Source organism: Ornithodoros turicata, unplaced genomic scaffold, assembly GCF_037126465.1.
Source record: "Ornithodoros turicata isolate Travis unplaced genomic scaffold, ASM3712646v1 ctg00000882.1, whole genome shotgun sequence".
NCBI classification, from domain to species: Eukaryota; Metazoa; Arthropoda; class Arachnida; order Ixodida; family Argasidae; genus Ornithodoros; species Ornithodoros turicata.
Window position 1 is genome coordinate 495,204 of NW_026999409.1, and position 22,306 is coordinate 517,509.

At 43.2% G+C, this 22,306-nt stretch overlaps 1 protein-coding gene and 2 long non-coding RNA genes across 3 annotated transcripts in view; 2 read left to right on the forward strand and 1 right to left on the reverse strand.

The window, feature by feature from the left end:
• LOC135375492 (uncharacterized) overlaps nucleotides 1–13,586 on the forward strand; it is a 37,776-nt gene extending 24,190 nt beyond the window's left edge. Inside the window, exon 3 of the long non-coding RNA XR_010417256.1 lies at nucleotides 13,287–13,586. This is a non-coding gene — a long non-coding RNA (uncharacterized LOC135375492). The remainder of the gene's footprint in view (nucleotides 1–13,286) is intronic.
• LOC135375512 (uncharacterized) lies at nucleotides 6,946–9,443 on the reverse strand. The gene is made up of 4 exons (XR_010417261.1): nucleotides 9,237–9,443; nucleotides 8,187–8,453; nucleotides 7,989–8,121; nucleotides 6,946–7,819 (listed from the first exon to the last, which is right to left on the reverse strand). It is a non-coding gene; the product is annotated as an uncharacterized LOC135375512 (long non-coding RNA).
• LOC135375499 (galactosylceramide sulfotransferase-like) lies at nucleotides 13,585–14,352 on the forward strand. Its single transcript, XM_064608190.1, has one exon. The coding sequence runs from the start codon at nucleotides 13,585–13,587 to the stop codon at nucleotides 14,350–14,352; it is 768 nt and encodes a 255-aa protein (XP_064464260.1).
• Nucleotides 14,353–22,306: the final 7,954 nt, after the last annotated feature.

Below are 22,306 nucleotides of genomic sequence, written 5' to 3' on the forward strand. Positions count from 1 at the left end.
TTATCTGGCTATACAATGCACAGTTGCGCGCGGGAAACTGCCAATAGCGAACTTAGACTAACCTGGACATAGCGGAGCAAACACTGAACTTGGACCAACCTAATAATAAACTAACCACCGTACTGTTCAGTCGTCTCCGCCCTACTAAGCATAACGGGCGCTAAAACGTGGCTTTTGTTCGCTAAACCGACTTGGACAGATATAGAAAATTCGTTAATTTTAGTGGTTAAATAATTATGTGATTTTAAATCTTCCCCGTCTCGTGTCTTCGAAGATCCTGGTGACGCAGGCATGAGCGTATCGAGAGGGGGACAAGATCACTTTGTAAAATTGCGCACTGTTTATTCATAGGTCATGATTATTTTCTCAGCGTCATCATAATATGAACCTGTGAACATCCGCACAGTCCGCAGCGTCCGTCTCCAGGGAAGGAGGTGACGTGGTTGCACGCTTTGCCCCCCTGGAAGCAGTTTGCTGTCCCCCCCCCCCCTTGGGAAATAATCCTCTAGGAACGCCCCATGGACGCAGATCCTGACAAAGACGCTTCAGATGTGCCTTCAAGTGGACGACCTCTCGCCTCACCCTCTTCACTGGTGGATTCCTAGATCTATTTGAAGCAACTTACACAGCTAAAAAAGAAGTTCAGATAACATACAAAAGTCAAGCGCCAGAAACGCGAAATGAAATCACAATCCGCTCCTTGCACCACGCAGGTGGAGCCAGCGTCGTATGTCCCCTACCGGCGTAAATGCAGGCTAGCTGGTGGATAAATTCCATGATAAGGCAAGCCTGAGCGATGGGCAAGACACGTAAACAAACACAAACACGAAGGCTCAAACCAGCAAAACGTTTAATCGATAAACACGAACTTCATGAACATGCCTGCATGTCGTCTACATGTTCATGAAGTTCGTGTTTATCGATTAAACGTTTTGCTGGTTTGAGCCTTCGTGTTTGTGTTTGTTTACGTGTCTTGCCCATCGCTCAGGCTTGCCTTATCATGGTCCCCTACCGGCGCTGTGCAAAATGTTGGGTAGTAAAGGGTGCGTATCCTCGCTTGCTTTGACTACACGATTTGACTGCGTTGCGGCTGTTCCCGCTCTACTTGGCCTTAGAAATACTGTAGCTAAAGTTGTTGGTTGTTGTTATGACACGGTTTCTGGTCCATGAACTGCCTGGACATTTTTTTGGACAAAGTAGCGCTGTCAAAGGGTCAAGGATCTGTGAATGCACATCATTCGGCTGAAGATGTCCCGGGGTATTGTCGTAACGTGTGCTGGCTTAGTCTCATGCCAAAATCCCTGACTTTTGCGAAATTCTATTTCCGCACGCATCTAATCTCAGAAGTTGTCGATTTGCCCAATTGTTATGTTGCGGTTGAACGGTTATGGTATTCTTATGGTTTTTGTTAGATATGTAGAGTTAAAACACGCGGAGAGGTATGTCACGGCTACGTTGGTCCCTGAGTTTGCATAAACTATTCACAAACGGTACAGGTGACAATGAATTTCAATTAAAATTGCCGTGGATACTGAGCTGGCGTTTCCTTGGCCTGGTGGCTCTCTGGTATCAACGAAATTATGTTTGTGAGAGCGCATTGCACAACTTTAATAGTGTATTCTGCAGAAACGTTCGAAATGAAAATGAAATTTCGAAAATGCAGAAGTACACAGCAATTTTCAGACATTCTTTCATTGAACAGTAGACATGACGGTTCCTTTAGCTTAATAATTACGTAAGGTCTCTTGAGGTTCATGATGAAAAGCGTTAAAACCCCAGTGCCGGGGAGCTAAAAAGTCAGACACATGCACTGACGCCGTTTTGCGTTGTTGCCGTTTAGAAAGCCCTGTAATGAGAGGGGTGGATTTCCGCGTAATTTGCTGCACACTTAATACTGAGTTTCAGTATAACCGTGGTATAACGTACGCTGACGCCTTTGCGCACATAAGGGAAAGCGTTGGTGGTTCGCACGCGCAAGACACAAGCAGCGCATTGCGCAGAACCAAGAGGCTATCCCTTACATATACACAAAAGCGACAGCGTGCGGTATGCTAAAACTCACTATTATCTATTACGGGCCTTTCCTATCAGGATGATCGTGTAGTACCGCAATTTCACCTCTCCCTCGAATTCAACAAGGAATGTATCAAAAGAGAACACCAACCCATCTGCCAGAAACGCGAAAACGTAAAACACACCGCAAAAAAACAAAAAACAACAACAACAAAGAAAAGCATCAGAAGAAAAAGAAACCAGTAAAAACCAGCAACCGTATAAATGTCAAACCCACGGAAGAAAGTGGGAGTATTCGACTCCTTTTTCATTTCGGCGAGATTTGCCTGGCTGGAGTCATGCATAGCACGCTCGTCGCGTCTTATACATGTTTCATTACAAAAAATTACAAACGTGCAGTGTAACTTTGTCTAACCTAGAGCCACTAAATAAATGTGCGCTGTACTGAGCGATTGTAATAAGCTTCGCTTGAGTGGACACCATATAGCGAGGCAAGTCAAACCGAAGGAAAGCAGGAGACCGGCCCGAAGTTACTACTCAAATGTTAACACGTGGCTGGTAGAGGGCGCTCCAGCTGCTGGAGAAACTCTACTGCAAGGAGCGGATATAAGTGTGGTGAAAGAGGCGGTGAGCAATTGTCCGGCCTCAGCAGTTTTTGGTGAGCAATTGTCCGGTTAGCAGTTGTCCGGTGAGCAATTGTCCGGTGAGCAATTGTCCGGTGAGCAATTGTCCGCGCCCCGTATAGGATATGCACACGCAGAAATGGCCAGATAACATTTATTTACAGTAGTTTATTTTGCAACGGGGACTTCGACCACGTTATTTTGAGATACAGCCAATTTTTTCGAGAACGGTTCCCTGGATTTTCCATCTTTCGACAATCCTTGCTAGTTGCACGTTGGATGACCCAAAACCTGTACCCGTCTGTCTTTGCACGGCGCACAAAGGGAGGCCTTCTAAGGAAGATAAAGAAAAGCTCCGGGTCACTGGGGATTCTCCGCTGAACTAGTGTCTACGCTGAACGAAATGTCTGGTGTAATGTGAAGTACCCTGTGAAAACGAAGGAGTGTCTAAAAATATAGTACTGAAGTTTCCGGGTAATAATCAGAACGTTATGAGACGGAAATCGTGCGCCGAGACCTCGTCGCGCGTCAAGTTCCTTTCATTTTATCTTGTACATTTATACATAAAGATGGAGTTGAAGGAGTTATTCTGAAATCCTAAGCTGTTTGGAGAAGGCGTTTGATCGAAGACCGCTTGGTCGCAAGCCGTTCGGTCGAAAGCCGGTTGATCGACACCGTCTGTTCGAGAGACGTTTTTTCGAAGGGAGTTCGAAGCTCGCAGCGTTTCCTTAGCACCTCTTTTTCTGTAACTTTTGATTCGAACATACGGAGCATGAGGCAATCAGTGTCTTCTCCTTTTTTGTTTGTTTGTTTCTTTTTTTTTTTTTTTTGCAGCTAAAGAGGGGAGACCACTGGTCATTTGCAGAAAGGTGTTATTGGTCGTTCACAAACAGCATAGCCTTCTGGCTTTTTACTCTCTCCCACCCGAAAGGAAATAAAATTGAATTGAATTGAATTGAACAATGCGGAAGTATCCCGCGTAGCTGTAGGACACATACAGAAGAAAGTGTCTTCAAGTTGGGAGCAGCCAATAGTCTGTGCTTCTTCTGGGCACCCTTTTTCATTGCTGGGATCCGAAATGGGATAGTGATATGTGCACGAAAGGCACTCGAAGTATAAATGCTAAGAAGGAAATTTCGCCGTAGTATAAAATACAGATATTGTATTAACAGCCATATAAAACTTTAGATCAATCTTGTTTATAGTCTGCATCTGCTCCAAACGAAGCAATAAAAAAGTCAATCAAACGACCGCTGCCGTTTCGATCAAACGGTGTTCGATCAAATGACTTTCAACCAAATGTCCTGCGTTCGATCAAACGGCTTTCGTTCTTGCGTAGACGATTTCTCAGGGGGCATTTTTCTCTGGGGACGGTTCTTCCTGAAGACATTTTTTCCGGGGATGAAAATCTGGCATCTCGGGCGAGCTTTGATTATATGAAACGACTTCTCCGTGATCATTCCTTCATTTGGCAACTAGCGCTCATATTCATCTCTGGAAACCCCAATTTTGTAATTGCATCTGTGTTGCCCTTCAAGAATAGTGATTTTCCTAAAATACGCATAAATTTGGCTCACATGGTGTCGAGTTCTTCAGCTTTTCCACGACCGAATTTCACGTTTTCAAGTTTAGATTGAATTAACTGAGACCTCAGCATCCAACACAACGAAATCTGGAGTAAAAATTAACGCTCCAGAAATTATTCTAAAAAAAAAAAAGAAGGCATATATTATTCTGGCCGAACTGTACTTTTTTGCCACACTCAAACAAGAACCTGTTATGTTGTCAGGTGACCATAGTTATTATTTTTCTACAATGTGTCCTGTTATTTTTTGTCGAATCGTTCCTCTTGGCGTTCAGGAAAAAAAAAAAAAAAAAAAACAAGACTGTGTTGGGAATATCGCGACTCCCGCTGCAAGGCCTTGCCGCTCGACCTTCCCATATCTTTTTTGGTTGGTTTCCGTGTGCCTTTATCGCCCTTCACCTCGTTTGTACGATTTTGCAAACTCGTACACCAGAAGAAAGGGAGTCCCCTGTCACTGGGGTTGTCGACTGACAACATTTTTCTCAGCGGGTATAAGGTGAAAGAAAAAGAAGGGAGAACATGGAGGAAAGGAGCCTTCCAAATATGTTACTGAAGTCTTCAGGTAATAATAAGAAGCCTGTTCTACGACGGAAATGTCTTTTGCACAAACGCCTTGCAAAATGAATTGAGATATTTGATAATGGTTACTTACCAGAAATATACATATCAAAATGTCATTTTGCATGAATAATATAGTTATTATCAAGGTAAATTGCATGTTGTAAAAACATTTTTGGGACCCCTCATATAGGACCCCGGTTAGCGAATGCTGCCCTGTTGTGCATTTCTCACACGCAAAATATGGACTTTGTCGCAGGCAATGCTTTGTACCTCGTTTCTTTAATGAGCTCCCCTTCGACAGTTTTTCTTTGGAATCGAAGTACAAACTAAAAAAAAGCGCTACGGCAACTTTATCATAGGATGTAGTACCTTTATATGTTCATGTACTGTCAAACTGTATGCCGCTGACTGCTTCAGGCCCAGTGCCACAAGCTTTTCCGCTTAGACGGGCCTGTTTTATTATATTTGTAGTTTGCTTTCTTGAGTAAAATTATTATTATTATTATTTATTATTATTATTATGTAACCGAGTGCAGAAAAAAAAAAGGAATACCGTTTCGAGCAGATTTTCCAGACTGGCATTGTAAGCGGCAATGTTTATAGCCTAATTTACAGCCGCTGGTAGATCCAATTGAGAGCCTCCGAGATACCGGCATCCGTACTATCCGATCACACTTGTACGTCGGCATACAGTAAGTATGCACTAGTAAAACAATACGAAGAGCAACTAAAAATTCCATAATCAGTCAGTACAAGCGGTAGTGACTTGTGAAAACAATAATTGTAGCATGAATATATAAGAACAAAAAAATAAATAAAAATAAAGTACTCATGTAGCAATAGGAGACAAGCAAAAAGACGTGAATGTCTCGAATCGAACTGCGGACCTTTCGTGGCAAAGTCCGACACTTTACCGCTCGACAAACAGCGCAGAGGGCGCGGGCCGCCTTAAAGGTCAGCTCCGGAGATAGCTTGACTTCTTGAAACTGTAACAATATTCTGGAAGCCCATATCGAACTGTGTCTGAAAGCACCCTTCATTTCCACAAAACAGCCCCATATTTTAAATAATCGTAAACTAACCATTTCGAAACAGACATGGGGGCCGCCATTTTTATGACGGCAGCTGTTCACGCGGTCTATATCGCCGACGTAAGTGATATCAGTGTTCTTCAAGACTTCCCTCCCTCTCTACGGAGCATACGGGAATGTAAACATGGCGATGGTGGCAGGAAGCGTCTGCTCGATCGACGTAGGCTTCTTGATCGCATCGTTTTTTTTAATATTTGGGATGATCTGCCAATGCTAAAACACGCTGTTGATACCACTTGTGCACTTAGGATTCGTGCAATTATGCTGTCGCGTTCCGGCCAGCGGTAGGCTGGCTAAGAACGCAATGAACGTCACGTATATCGTCAACGGAACTGTGCTACGCCTACATACGAAAGATATTTTTATTCGCATTGTAGGTGTCTTTGATAAAGTAAGTCAATTCATCGCTTAATTGAGGACTTCACTCTCTTATAGTTACGGCTCACCACTGCTGCATCACTTGCGCATATCTTTCTCACTCTCGAATACCTGGCGTTTGGCGTTACAGGAGCAGTAATCGCATTTCTTGGCATTATAACCGGGTGAACGAGTTGTGTTTGGCAACGCCGTGTTATCGTATACACACTGCAGGTACTACGTACGTAAGAATTGGGCTTGAATGACAACCTTAGTGTAGATTCGCGTTGAACGTATTTTACGAAATTTTACACTGTCGAGAGAGCAAGCACCAGATACAAGAACAAGATACTTACATGAGGGCATACGTGGCTTATGAGAGCTGAACAGAAAAAGAAAGGAAGGAAAAAATAAACGAATACAAAAATACACTGCACAGTACAAGGACACCATGCAAGTGTAATTATCAGGGATAGCTTGCACCTTATTTCGGCTGGTTTACTAGTGCAGTGCAGCCATGAGCCATCACATTAATCAACCACAAAAAAAGAAAGAAAGAAAAAAGAAAAAAGAAATGAAGATGAGTTGCTTCCATATGTGAAAGACACCAGTATTACATCTGGATCTGCATGCTGGGTTCAGGAGCCGATTTACTTCTTGAATCAATGCACTTCTCCACACATTCCACAGATACTGTAATTTTACACGTAACACCGAATAGACCATAATTTTATTGAATACACAGAGACCATAAAACTATCTGACTCCCCCCATAATCCTTCGCAACAGGTAAACAAGTACACTGCAAGATGGACAGAATACAGGTGTCAGTTGAGGTGTTCTGTGGTAAGTCTTAGGTGCAGAAAGTGGTCATTCCCCACAAACCAGTGAAAGGGGTTGCAACACCACCATCCCACATGAACATAAAAGCTTCTTCGTACCAATGCGTGTTTTACAAACCAAGGTTGGAATAGAGCGTAGAAAATGGGCACCTTGAATAGCAAAACTCAAGCAGCTCTGACGTCACAGATCTCAGGGCTATCAGTGGAATTGGCTGTATCTCTGAGGTCCTTGACATTCGTGCGTTAGTCAGGCATCTGTTCGAGAGCTTTTATCTCGCGAAGTATGACACATGAAAAAAAAAGATTGATCAGCATTATGGAGCGCAATGCATGATGCACCCATAATGTAACAAACCACGTCTATGAAAGCGTCCCAACCCCTTTGATTTTTGCCTGGCACTTCATGTAGTAAAAATGGCTAAGGAACATGGAGTACCATTTACTGTGTGCTCCAAAATCTTGTATTTGTTTCCCCATCCCCTACGCTTCTACAGAAGCCACCGATTAATGGCGAATGAAACGCCAAAAACTAAAAATCCTAGGTGTGCGACTGTTTGTACATGTTCGCTGAAGCCCTTCTGCTGTCGACTTGCATTTAATGCCTTGCAGAGTTGTTAGCGTTTACTCATTCACTGTAACTCTTGCGGTGAGCCCCCCTTGTGTAGTCTCTTCCTTCTGTTCGGGGGCTCATGAACTGCTATCGTCCACAGAGATCGAGCAGAGCACCAGAAAGCCCCTGGACATACCCTGACATGAAAATTAGCATTATTAGAATTCCTAAAACAGACAGAACAGGCTTGTGCAGTAAAGAAGCAATGCAATTCTTTGTTTCAGTAGTTTTCTCACACACATTCCTTATGTGTAGATACAATATGTGGCACACAGATAAGGTCGAAGTGATGCATGACCTACTTACCATGACATACTTAGATACATGACCGAGTAACAGCACTGAGACAAGGAAACTTTTAGTGCACACAATGGCGGAATGCCCTTCAGAAGGCGAAGTACACCCACTATCCCCTACAACACTTCGAATGTTCCAGTTCCTGTAAGTGAGGAATGCAGGACAGTTGCTTAGTAATCGCTGCTAGCTTGAAATACTGTAAATCACCTTCGTGGGGCCAAAGCAGCTTCCCAATGTCTTGATGTGCACATCTTGCATGGTGACTTTGATGCTCATGAATATGTAAAGCAACGTTATGATCCAAATATCCATGACATGCCAGAGTATCATGAGCCATTTTACCGGAAATAGGTTGCCATTATCATTGCTTGTCCATGTGCGCACACATGGACATGTTCACGATACTGTGGCACCATTATTGTAGCACCAGACGTTGCTTCACCAGTGCTGCTGTAAGTACCTCTTTCCTGGGGCCTGAGAAAGGAGAAGCAGAAATTATAATTATACCTGTTAAGGCTAATATTGTTAGGAAAAGTGCAAAAAAGCATCTACATATTTAAGAGCTACAAAATGTGATCAACAATGTTGACAGCATACCCCCATGCCCCCAGCTATACCCCTTCTAATAGGAAATATGTTGTCAACCAATGGACAGCATACATATGTGTTATGACGGTGTGCTACAAAGCAAATGTGGCCCTCTTGCAATGTGCCATGTGTCAAAACGATGATTCACAGGTAGATGAGTGTTTCTCATGACTTCACCTATTTCTGCTAATCTGTGACGAGCATGCTGATCGTCATCCCTTGCTGGTCAAGGTACTCAGTTGCTGGAGTCACCATCATTAGTATAGAAGGACAGAATGGAATTTCTGGCACGTAATAACTTTACGTTACAGCTTGAATACACAGCACTCAGACATAGCCCTGCTTTTAAAGAGGGACAACAATATGCTACCATGTATGCAGGGAAAAGGGAAAAGGCTGAATGTGATCACACAGAAGTCCAAACAGACACAGAGTGTCTCAAAACAGGAACTCCTAAGTTGTTGCTGATTTCAGCTGCTGTGACTGTTTTGTCTTCCCTGTGCCCAAGCTCCGACTTCTCCAAACTCATGTAATTTCTCAACCAGCTTCTCTGAGAAACTGCGTAGTTTTACATACAACCGCGGATTATAGGGTTTAGCAGTCCCATATTTGTCGTTCACATGTTTACATTGTGTGCAAGCCATAGTGCAAGTTCGTGCGGACACTTACCCGCAACTTTGGTCCTTTGTTGCTATCCTCTCCTCTTTGTTGTCGTCGAACGAGGCAGGTGCCGCATCCCTTTCCAGCGACTTTTACAGTCCAAATCGGCCGTCAGGTGAACGACCTCGTAACATTCTGATGCAAAATGCTTCGAGCACAGACAACAGTTGCCTTGATAAGTTCAGAGCACTCAACCACTGGTTTCGTACCACTCAATCACGCATAATATCAACTGCGAACCTGGCACGAAATATCTTTCTTAGTAGCGCACCTGCTCGTACTGCGAGAAGCACGGCATTCTCACAATTCACTCACGCTGCATCTCTCACAAAGTGACAACTTAGATGAGGTTGTGTGTACTGACTAGCCGGAGTAAAAAGATGATCAAATTAAGACGCGGAGAAAGGTGCCCGTACGTACACGACTCTCGATTTCGCTTTCAGCCTGACGAGTTGTGATTGCTGGCGATTGCGAAACTGCGAGCCCGCAAACAAGCCAAGAGGAATCAAAGCAAAAGCTGAGCGTGACGTCAGCTGTTCAAGCGGACGATCGGACGGCAAACCAAAAAACAGATTTCGCAGTAAATACAGGGTATTCGCCCAAACTATTTTGGAAGTACATTCAGTAGGCATCAACCTTTGTGCCTGCGAGTTTTTGTTGTAATCTGTGGCAGTGAGTTTCCTCCGGAGCTGACCTTTAAACTCGCGAGGTCAACCATGCACAATGGGGATTATTTCGTGAGTCGGAGGTGAACGGCGTGATAAGGACGGCGAGCGTGGCGCCATCTAGAATCGGGAAAATCGTGAATCGGAGTTGCTCCCCGACTGGTATGGCCTCTTAACTCGCCACTCCAGCTATAACGAGGATGAAGAGGTATGATGCCACGTCACCGATGACGGTATAAGGAGACCTCGTTCTGGTTCGCCGGTCAGTGGGGGTCAGCGCCTTGTCCCTTTGCCTCCGTAAACCTGTTTTGCCAGTTCTCCCGGATAATTGGGGATAGAAGGAGAGACCGAAGCATTACCGAGCAAGGAGAAAGGCTTTATCAGAACCCCGAACAGCCAAGCAGCAGACGACAGCGGGGTAGCAGACAACATTTCTGTAGGTCAATCAGCGAGCGTTCTCCTTATAGCGTCAGCGCGAAGTTCCAGGCGGATCACAGGCACGTGGTGAAGAGCAGTACCGCTCTTCACCACCGTTGCGCACGGTCGCTTTTTGCGGCGTATTTTAAATTCAATTTCTGCGATAATTATGATTTTGTGGTGTAAATTACTTCGCATGGTGCATCTTACTGGCCTACTTAACAGTTTTATAGGAAGAAAACTGTGTGTTAAAAATGACTTCTGTGCTACTTTGAAAGAAAAGCTTGAGGTTAGTTCGTTGAGGGTGAGAGTGGGGCACTGAAGAATGAGATTGCACGAGGAAACGGCATATCTGAGGAACAAGCATATAAAGCCACCTGATGGTTGACTTATCAGTTTCTAAATCACATTAAATTTAAATTGCATTATTGCATTACATGTCGTGTCTTGCCCCGTGCATACCATCGGAGCACTAATTTTTCACTTAAACGGGTTGACGTGAATGCTACTTAACCGAAGTGCGAACTTCTCGACCACTTAATCGCAATTTCACGTCGAGAATGTTGTTGATTTGAGTTCGCAGATGTTTCCATTTATCAATAGCTCTGTGGGTTACCTCGGTCGGACGGAACCCTCATAGCCGACCGCCGTAACTGGATTTTCTCGCAAACGGGAGAAGCCGCAAGCAAAGTCGGAGAAAGCCACGGCTTTCATCCAATCAGGAGCACGATACCCCATCAACGTAGATGGGGGAGGTTTTCCACATCTACGTCAGAAAATTGGCTGCGCCCATGGCTTGTTTTGGTTTCTTTGATTAATTAATTTTCATAACAAGAAGACAAATTCAGAAACGAAGATTCATTCGGGGGTAGTTCGATGTGCTCGTTTTGAATATCAGAACCGTTTCAACACTTTGGGAAATAGGCGTAGCTGACCTTTAAGGCAGGTGGTAAATGCAGGGTGTTTTTTTTAGCCTTAACGTATTTTTACAATAGAGTTATGAGAGCAACATAGATGTCGTTTTTGTGATTGCGTTCTACGGCCAGACGGACGTCCTCTCCAAGAAAGTGTGCAACTACAAGATGAATAATTTTCCTAAAATTCATTAATTTCATTAATGGATTAATTAGTGCATTAATTATGGGATTTTGGGCAAAAGCGAGATAGCAGATTGAGAGACTATCCTAGTTGAAAGCCATTTGACGATTAACAAATTCTGAAACACGAACGTTTGTTAAAATATCCATTCCCGAATTTTGATATGAAAAATGAGCCGAAACTGCGACGACCGGGAGTCCAGCGCTCATTTCACGCCACAGGGCCACGTGATTTGGAGCGATTGAGATGATTGGCGTAGGTGCTGCTCGGCTGGGGAGATAAACCGCTTTGAGGTCCAGATAACCCTCCGTCGGCGAGGATGATGCGTTCCTCAGGCCAGTTTTCGGTTTCGGCTCATTTGCCTACCGAAATTCAGCTATGGATATATCATGGCACGCGCTGTTTTCTTGATTTTTTAGAAGATAGAATGAATTTCAACGAGGATGGTCTCCTGTTCTGTCATCTCGCTTTTGCCCGAAATTCCCTAATTAAAAAGTTAGTTAATGAATTTCATGTAGTTAGTTGTCCATACTCTCTTCCAAAGCATGTCTGTGTGGTCATAGAATTCGACTGCAAAAACGACATCTATGCAGCTCTCATAGCTTTTTATAAAAAGTATGTAAAGGCTAAAAAAACACCCTCTGTATACAGGGTGTTTCACAAAACATGTCATTCGGACTTGATAAAAAAACGGGGCGAGGCACAAATACGGGGTAAACGGCATTTGTGTGGTAACTAAATTTGCCACCTTGCAAAAATATTTTCATTTGATTTTAATTAAAAGAAATTGAATTTCCTTAATTAAACTCCAAAATTTCCCAAGTCAACCTCAGGTTTATTTTTTTACAAAATCCGCTCGATATTGCAAATGGAACTGCCCAAAAACAGTCCCGAAAGTGAGGCTTCAAAGTTTTGGGTATTCAACGGCGCACCAAATCAGTCGCCAAGATGCGCGGAGAGGAGGACATGCTCCTGCCCCCATGAAGCTAGAACAATTTATCGCCGTGCCGACGTGTAGCACAAGACGCGCCGATAACAAGGCAGGTGACATTCCACCTTACGTTGATAAGCGAAACAAATAAACAAAAAAAAACTCTTTTTTTCGACCTTTTATCATGGGGGCAGCAGCATATCCTGCTCTCCACGCATCTTTGCGACTGATTTGGTGATTTGTGACTGATTTGCGACTGATTTGATTCAACGCCGTTGAATACCCGAAACTTTGAAGCTTCAATTTGGGCAGTTCCATTTGCAATATCGAGCGAATTTCTTGGTGGATCTGACTAAGTTCGCTATGGGCTCTCTAACTCTGCAAAAAAGGTTGGCTTGGGAACTTTTGGAGTTCAATTAAAGAAATTTAATTTCTTTTAATTAAAATCAAATTAAAATATTTTTGTAAGGTGGCAAATTGAGCAGCCAGCCATTAGAGGCAGCCATTTGTGCCATCTCAGTGTGGCGATCTAGGTGTCAATTAGAGTAACCTCAAGGAGTGCACTAACATCAACATCGCGCACGAGTGTTGGATGCATGCGTGTTGGAATAGGACTAGGTATTGGAATAGTAATAGGACCAGTAGTAGGAATGGGAGGAGTAGGAGACGGACTGGCAGAGACAAACGGAACAGAGGGGAGTGACGAAAGGTAAAGTGCTCACTGGTAGGGATCAGATACGGTTGTCAGTGGAGCAGCTAAGCGTTTTTTACAAGGTTGGTTTTTGATAGTTCATTTCGCAAAGGTATCGGGTATATCGTGTTGACAAACACTTCGATACTTGGTATCGAACTACTGCATAAAATCCACTAATTCCGACTGCGCCGAAATGCTTCTCTTTTATCATGTATGACTCTAATGATGCAATCATGTTCGTTTCACACACGCAGGTCCTCCATAACATGGTACTGCCCAAACTGGATCCGCAATATGGTCCGATGCCAGCCGGCGAGAAATATCGTATATCTAAGAACGCACAAGTGCGCCAGTTCCACGTTGTACAATATTCTTCAACGTTACATCCTCAAGCATCGACTAAATAAGGTTATGTCGAAGAACTATGGTGTATATATCGGTCATCCCGCGCACTTTCAGCCATCATTTGTCATAGACATGCGGAATTACAACCTGTCAAACAATATCTTAACTGATCATATGCGCTTCGACAAACAGGAAGTAGCGCGAATGATGCCGGATGATTCATTATATGTCACGACGCTTAGAAGGCCAGAAGAAGCATTTGAGTCACTGTTTTCGTACTGTGATTTTGAGACTCATTTACGCAAGGGCCTCGAAGACTTTGTAAGTGATGTGAACATAACCGCACGGCTAAAGGAGCACAGGGTGTCCTACAATAGATATGGATTCAACCAGATGTCGTTTGACCTTGGATTTCGATCGGAGGACGTCGACAATGCTACTGTTGTTGATGAATTCGTCAAATCCGTCGGCGAGACGTTTCATCTCGTGATGGTTGCTGATCGCTTAGATGAATCGCTGATCCTTTTCAAGCACTTGGCATGCTGGACGACAGAGGACGTAGTAGCATTTAAAGTCAATTCCCGGATGGATGCTTACAAAGTTCCAATGACTGCACACGTCATGGAAAGACTGAAGGCCTTAAACCATGTTGACTTCAAATTGTACGAACATTTTTCTGCAGCTCTCGATGAAAAAGTGAGATCTTTTGGTGAACAACAAATGGCTGAAGAAGTGAGAGAACTAAGGACGCTGCGGGAAAAATATCACGATCTTTGTGTTGAAGCCGAAGTTGGACTGAGAACGCTTACAAAGAAGGGAGGAGGCAAAAAAGTGCTGGGTTTCAAACTGAAGGATGACAGTGAGAGGTGCCGTCATATGACGATGACAGGTATGCAGCTGCATGAACTCATTCGTGATAGGCAAAAAAAGCTAATACATAGAACTGTGCAAAAACCGCTAGCTAACTTCACCTAGCTATGCTTAGAACTGTTTTATATTTCTTCGGTGGTGGTGGTGGTAATTTTGAGCAGCTTTTCTTATTTATCGTGTACACCACAAGCAGACCTATAAAATTACTTTTCCAAAGTAATTGAATTACGATTACAATTACATGTTCACAAAAGTAATTAAATTACAGTTACAATTATCATTTTCTATTGTAATTCAATTACGATTACACAGAATTACATTCACAAACTTGACTGCAACGGGCAAACGACGTGCAAACTGCAAGATTTGATGTGCACATTTATTGCACATGTTCTGAAAGATGGTGCTAGCTGTGCTCGTGGTAGAAGTGGTGCTCAAGTTAAAGAAGTCTTACACAAGGACAAGTCTCTTGCCATGTTAAAGTAATACCGAACATCACCGTCAAAATGCTTTCTTTCTTCACATATGTGAACAAAGTGTTGATCATGAGTGCTCATCCCCAGAAATTCTCGACAGCGACGCCTTGCGCCATCTTGTGGCCGCCGCGCGAAACTAGTCAAAAATACAGTGGGAGAGTAAGAAAAACTGCTGTATCTGCCGTTCTACTTAACTTATCCAATTTTCGCCCGGGATATAGTATCAGGGAGTCCCTCTGAGCCCATTTGAGCAGAAGTCATCGCTGGGTAACAAATGGCATCGGTTCCCTAGAGGTTGAGCATTTTGGGCGGCTAATACATGGGAGGTATAGGAAAAGTGCACCAACGAGACAACTTTATGAGTTAATATCTCGGGCTGTGATGAATATATCACATTTTTCTCCGGGGTATAGGTTCAGGGGTAAATGGGGAATTAAAATTTATTGTTAGCTTTGCAGTAGTCCTACCGCTTGCGGTTCCCTGGGCAAAAAAAGTATCAAATGACAGATGTACACGAGAAGATATGTTTGGCTTAACCGCAAAGAGGGAAGGCATAGCGTGCAAGCCGCCTTCAAGAATTGCTGATGTCGGCTGCTGAGCTTGCGGTATAGACCATTTTAGAAAAGCAAGCGCCATTTGTGGCGCGCAAGGGCTCATGGGAACTTACAGCGCCTTAAAGCATTACGAGACGACCAGAGGCGGAGGTAGAAGAAGAACAACATTCCCAGTGTGCGCAGCAGCAGCGTCGGCTAGGGTAAACCATAACCGAAGCAGACGACAGAGCAGTGTCCCTCAAAGTCCCCACGCTGCTTTGCGCCACGCGCTTCGTGGGGCGCGCATCTTTTTAAAATCGTCTATTGGTCGTGGTTTGTTTTCCTTTTTTGTGTGTGTGTGTTTTGTTTAATCCTCTGTTGATGGGCGCATGTATTGATAAATGCCGTAGTTAGCCTGAAGAGATGACTTGCGCTAAGTGACATTGGTGACCGTGCCTGCTCCAAGTGAATTAATTAACTGGGAATTGGTTAACTATTTATTTGATGTCACTTTCTGTTCACTAATTATTCACCTTAATCCGGTAAGTGGTACTTATGTGGATAATCAATGAATGAGTTCATAATGAAGTACTTAATTAACCGATCAAGTAATTAAAGTAGTAATTAGTCACTTTAATTCGGTAAGTGATCCTTACGGGAAAAATGAATTAGTTCATAATTAACGAATTGATTAATGGACTAGCCGTCTAAATTAGTTAACGTAGTTGTCATTCAATTCATTACTAACTGTTCATTAATTGACCTATAAATTAGTTAATTAATCAATTGAGTACCCGCTATTCCGTCACAATCCTTACAAACTATTTGCTAATTACTGAATAAATAATCACGTTACTTATAATTAAGTGGCTAATTAGGTGCCAATAAATTAAAGATGTAACTTAGTATCAGCGCACAAATATCAGTTTCGCGTAAGTCTTGCGTCTTCTTTTGCTCGTGTACAATAGCCTGCATAAAGAATTTCATATCTTTTTTATAAATTGACCCGCCTGGCAAGCTCGTCGCACTTTTGGTCGCTCACGTGACCAAAAATGCAACCAGCACGAAACGCTTTCTAGCTGTCTCCAGACGAAAAGAGACAGATAAGCGGCGTCGCTATCATCTTTTGTCCTTCCCATTGAGCTGTGCCTTTCGCAGAGCCCGAGCGCTGATAACAGCGATTGGAACAGAATATCGCAATTCATCATACCCCATTTTTTTCTGCAAGCTTAACTTTCAGGAAACAGCTCTCAAGGTTGCGAACCCGCATCTTGTCAGTTTTGCGTTGGAATTGATGAAGTGCGCAGCGGAGTGCATTGAATAATGTGGTCATACGCACTGAAATAAATGCGTTTGGTTATCATTACAACTCGCTATTAAACGTTAACACGTCGAAACGTTTAAACGTTTTCTTAATAAGAAACGCATTTTGTTACACGTTTAAACGCGTTCTGTTAGACATACGTTCAACAGCACGTACACGTATTTAAACGTTAACCCAGGATACGTTTAAACATTGCAGAAGCAGTAAGCCACTGCAGGGGATGAAAAATTGGGACGGACGACAAGGCACTAACTAGCAACAACAGTTTACTTAGGCGACAAGACACACAATGACACTAAACACAGGCACGGTCGAACGAACCCGTCAGAAACCAGTAAAAACTTGTTCGGCTGCACCGCTTAATTAACATCGATCAAATTTTTCACCTGATCGGTTAGTGTTACAGACGTGGAACTGACACACGTTTTTCCTGCTTTCGTAATCTCAAGCGCCTTCTAAATACATTAACGCTCCAACCTTCTTTGATCTATGTAACACCGCAGTTTTGTTCCGCTCCCCCCACAGCCATCGCAGTTAACCCAAATGCCTTCCCAGTGGAAGGTCCAGACACTTTTGCCGGCCGACGCGCTCCATTAATGTAATGTCAACACACCTTGATGTCTGGCCGATATAGACCCTCTCGCATTTTAGAGGTATACAATAAACAGCTCCCACACAACAATCTACGTAAGTATTCACATGGTTGATTTGACATCCAGTTCTTACTTCCTTATTTACATTTTTCATAATGCTAGATAAGTTCCAACCTTTCTTAAAAACCACATCAACACCATATTTTCTAGACCATTTCTTTAACCGATGCGAGGCACTGTGAACATACTGCACCACACCGAAATTACGATTTCTTTCATTTTCGTCACTTGAACCCTCTTTCCAGAACTTAGTTAACATCCTGTCAACCACATCTTGAACAACACCCTCCGGGTATCCCGCCTGCTCTTATCTCATCAATTGGCCCAAACAGCTGTTCAACACCTTATGCACACACGACTTTTTTAATGCAGTCCCAAGACCATTTTGTGCGACCGCATTTTTTGCAGATTTTGAAATGGAGGATTCAAAAGGCATTAGCGGTTTCCGGCACCTTTGTTTGTATTCCCTGCAGATGCCCCTCTCATGATACTCAATTTCAATATCTAAAAACTGAATGACATCTTCCACCAACTCCTCCAAAGTGAACATCAAACCCTTCCCCAGCTTATTAAACAATTCTAACAAAAGAGCGTCATTCACATTCTCCGTGGTCCCTATCAAAAAATCATCGACGTACCTAAATATTTTCTTTACTCCCAATCTTTCCTTTTCAACCTCTGACAGAACTAAGCGGTCGAAGTCCCAGACCAACCAGCCCGGTACCTTGCACTCCTCAGTGCGTTTAAACGTCTTCGTTTGCATAAACATACAGCGGCACGTATACGTATATAAACGTTTTCTTAGGAAGCTTATATTATTATAAAGAAGTGAACTGCAAATTTTCGTTTTTTTTTCCTTTCCTCCTCTAAAGACTACAGCTTACTTTCCTTGAAAGACAGTGCAGGGTACCGTTAAAGGGGCATATTACTTTGTCACACTCATTTGTGATCGTCTTATGTTTAATAAAGATCAGTCAAAACGAAGGGCGCATTTTATTCCGTTTCTTGGTGGTTAATAGACCGTTACCACGACCCCGTTCGCAGCGTACACCGAACTCCGCTCCGCGTGCACTCGTGGCATTGGGATCGCTGACACTCCAAAAACGGAGCTTTATCTCATCGACATTGTCCGGCAGATCTGGGTGTTATCCTTTTCACCATCCCAATTTGTTCGGGAGGTGAACAGCTGTTTGTGGGAATTCGCGTCGGTGCATGATGCCACAAAAGTCGTGCTCATCTTTTTTTTTTTCCCACTCTGGTGCAAGAATGATATCATTCGGGACAGTGATTTCTTTTTAATACGTAACTGGCAAATGTTCTGGTTTTAGAGTGCAGTAGTGGGAACCAGTAGGAAAGAGTAGGCTACATGCTTCAGGATAAAGTGGTCGCTCAAGGTCACAATGTTCCGCGTTGGTCTTTTCACCAAAATACTACCCGCGTAAAGAAGATAAATACAGCGTGTTTAGTATAATCTACGCAAAAGATTCAACCGTCATCACCTCCATTACAAGCTGGATATGTTTTGAACTGTCGTGAAATACGTCGGTTCATAATGAAATGTACGACGAAAATGAACACAAGTAGGGTTGCTTAAAAGCCAAGTATGAACTGGAGTAATAAGCTACGTATAAGACAGTGAGAAAATGGCGTGGTTTATTTTGTTTTGTTTTGTTTATTGTACGTTCAAGGGCCCCACTTGTGGGCACTACAGAACGGAGTGGGAATTTACAAAATACATGTGTAAATAGTGGCAACGACACAGACAACAGCACGACAAGATAACACAACACGAAAAAAAAAGATATTGCTGATGCACAGATTAGCGAGCATTGTATTGTAAATTAGTTTGTGGACGATGTGCTGATAAAAGATTGGGAATCAATGCCAGCTTGAAGTGTGACATGGAAGTTTGTCAGACAATGGATCGGGGAAGCGAGTTCCACTCTCTTATGGTGCGGGGAGCAAAGGATGTATCGTATATTAATGTTCAACAGAGAGCGCGGTTTAGTTTGAAGCAATGGTCTAGTCGTGATGAGATGTGTACTGCAGACGTCAGGAATTCAGGCAGTGATGGACAAAGAAAAAATAACTTGTACAACAAGCACAATCGCGCTACCGCACGTCTGTCTCAAAGGCTACGAATATTAAGTTCAGATTTCATGCTTGATGTAGGTGCGTGATACTCATAGTTAGAGAGTATGAATCTGGATGCACGGTTCTGAACGGCTTCAATGGAATTAGTGAGATATTGTTGGTGCGGATCCCAGATGGACGAAGCGTACTCTAACTTTGGACAAACAATCCCTAGGTATGATAGCCGTTCTAGGTCGGATGGAGCATGCTTAAAATTACGACGTAAGTATCCAAGAGCTTGATTGGCAGTGGAAATAATATGGTTTACATGACACTTCCATGAGAAGTCGGACGCGAAATGAATTCCAAGATACTTGTAGATAGGCACCTGCGATAGTGGAATGTTATGTAACGTGTAAGCAAAAGTGATGTCACGGTTACGGAAGTAACGTCACGGTTACGGAAGAAATTCACTACTTTGCCTTTGCCTATGTTCAATGACATTTGCCATGTAGTACACCAGGCGCTTATTTTGTTCAGGTCGTTCTGCAATGCTACATGGTCGTCCCCAGAAGAAATTCTACGATATATTACGCAGTCGTCTGCAAATAGTCTTACGTTAGAGGTTAAGGTAGAAGGAAGAGCGTTAATATAGATCAGAAACAGAAGAGGACCAAGGACAGAGCCCTGGGGAACGCCGGATAACACATTAGAGACTTCAGATAGGACGTTGTTGAAAAAAACGCACTGCTGGCGATCATTTACAAAGTTCCGAATCCAGTCGAGCACCTGCGGGCAGATGTTTAGTGCTGATAACTTTTTTAATAAAAGAGAATAAGAAATCTTATCGAAGGCTTTCGAAAAGTCTAAGAAGATAGCGTCTGTCTGGTAACCAGAGTCACTGTTATAAAACAGGTCATGAGAAAAGAAAGCGAGTTGTGTTTCGCAAGACTGCTGTTTCCTGAAGTCGTGCTGAGACGACGAGAAAAATGCATTAGATTCCAGGTATGCCATTAAGTTTGGGAAAATTAGATGTTCTAGTAACTTACATGGGATACATGTTAGCGACACAGGTCGGTAGTTTTCAACTGATGACCTTTCTCCACTTTTAAAGATGGGGATTACTTTGTTCAGGCGCCTTTGTACATTCCAGTTGGTAATTACTTATGGGAACCAAGGACGCGCAAGGCATAACGAAGACAACTTCTGTCTCTGTCCCCGTAACGCCTGGCGCGTCCATGTTTCCCATTAATAAAGGTAAGAAGTTGCTTTAATAGCTATCCGTTTCGAAAGGCGTTTCGTTTCGTATTAACGAGGCGTTTAAACACTTCACCTTGACATAACGTTCAAACGCTTCAGTTTAACAGAACGCTTAACCGCTCCAGTCTAACGTTTCACACTAACGACACGTTTCAACGTTTCGCATTAACAAAACGTTTAAACGTTTCATAAGGAAGGGTTTTCCGGGTGTACCCTGTTACCCACTCTTAATAATAACACTTTTGAAATCCACGCTAAGAAATCCACCCTTCAAATTCCAATCCTTCGAAATTCAAGCTGTTAAAATAAATCACAATGGGTCTATGCAGTCCAGTGTTAAGCATGGTTTTACGCATGGCTTTACGTGAGAAAAGAGGTCACACTCCAGAATAACGAGTCCTTATGCAATTCTGTGTCGTATTCAGCATGTATCTCTCAATTATTCATTAATTGAATTAAGTTACAGGCGTAAATAACTACGCGTATGAATACTAGGAAAACAACGCTTCAGCGGTTCGGCCGTTCGGCTACCATTGGGGACGAGGCTATTTGAGAAAATGGAGTAACGACGGAGCCGTATGGTGTTGCGGGATGTGCTGCATAAAAAGGATAATCACTGCAAGCTCTAATAAAGCATATGTTTCTTCTGCCCATTTGTCAGGTATTTTTCAGACGTGTAACGACTTGGTGTGCTAACACGTGCGTGCAACTCATGAAGGAATGAAGGAATTCATGGGTGAAGTGACATTGATGCAGTCGTAGCTGTTTTGGACAGGAAATCGGGTAGCGAAAAACATCCAGGATGAGCAACATATAAAACGTACCGCAAAACTGCTGTGTCGACCATTTGTCACGACGGTAATCAAGTAAACCTCATGTAAACGTCGCTTGCTTTCCTCGGCCTCAGCATACGAAGAACCGCTAACGTTATGTTTGATAAGAGCCGCGAAAAGTGGTTCAGCAAGGTAAAACTGTGCCGGGAACACCGTCACATGAGGGAGGTGTTTAATTAAATCACAGTGAAAGATAGCAAAGGAATGTTACTGGTAATGTAGACAGCAGATCTCGTTCACCAACATATCAATGGATTGTATAAATAGTCTTCCTGTCAATGGACAACTGACGTTTTCTTCCCGTCTATACTGAGCAATGTTGACCCAGAGCTTGGTTTCTGGATGTCACAGAACACATCTCGCCAAGATGGTTCACTGTGACTCATAGTCTGTGACTCAATGGGGCATTTACAGCTCAGTGTCATTACCATCTGAGGCAAGTTGTCTCTCTCAGATACTGTCGCTGCAGTGCTGTAGAAGACCCAGAGTATATTCTTTGTCATTGCCCACACTACCGAGCTTTCTGAACTGCCATTTTCAGATCTCTCAATAATCTGAACTCCTGCCCCTCTCTCTAAAATTGCTTGGCCTATGGCTACATCGAGCCCACGAATGCCTACTCTCAAAGCTCTTTTGGCAATTTTGGAGTCCATGGGACATTATTTCCTTCCTCACACCACAAGCAGCTATGGGGTAGAGTATCGCCCCAGGCAATGAAACTCCCTGTCCATCTCAAAATAAAGTTGATAAACAGCATCTGCAACTTCTGCGAGGTGGTTTAAACCACTCTTATAACTACATATTATATAAACAAGATACAGAAACCTGTACAAGCTTTCGTGTGGAGGTCCACGCTTCCTCAGGTCCTACTTGAGGAAGCGTGGACCTCCACGCGAAAGCTTGTACA

Bases quoted from the DNA above. Each gene is read 5' to 3' on its own strand.
- LOC135375499 (XM_064608190.1), top strand. From the start codon at position 13,585: ATGCCGGATGATTCATTATATGTCACGACGCTTAGAAGGCCAGAAGAA.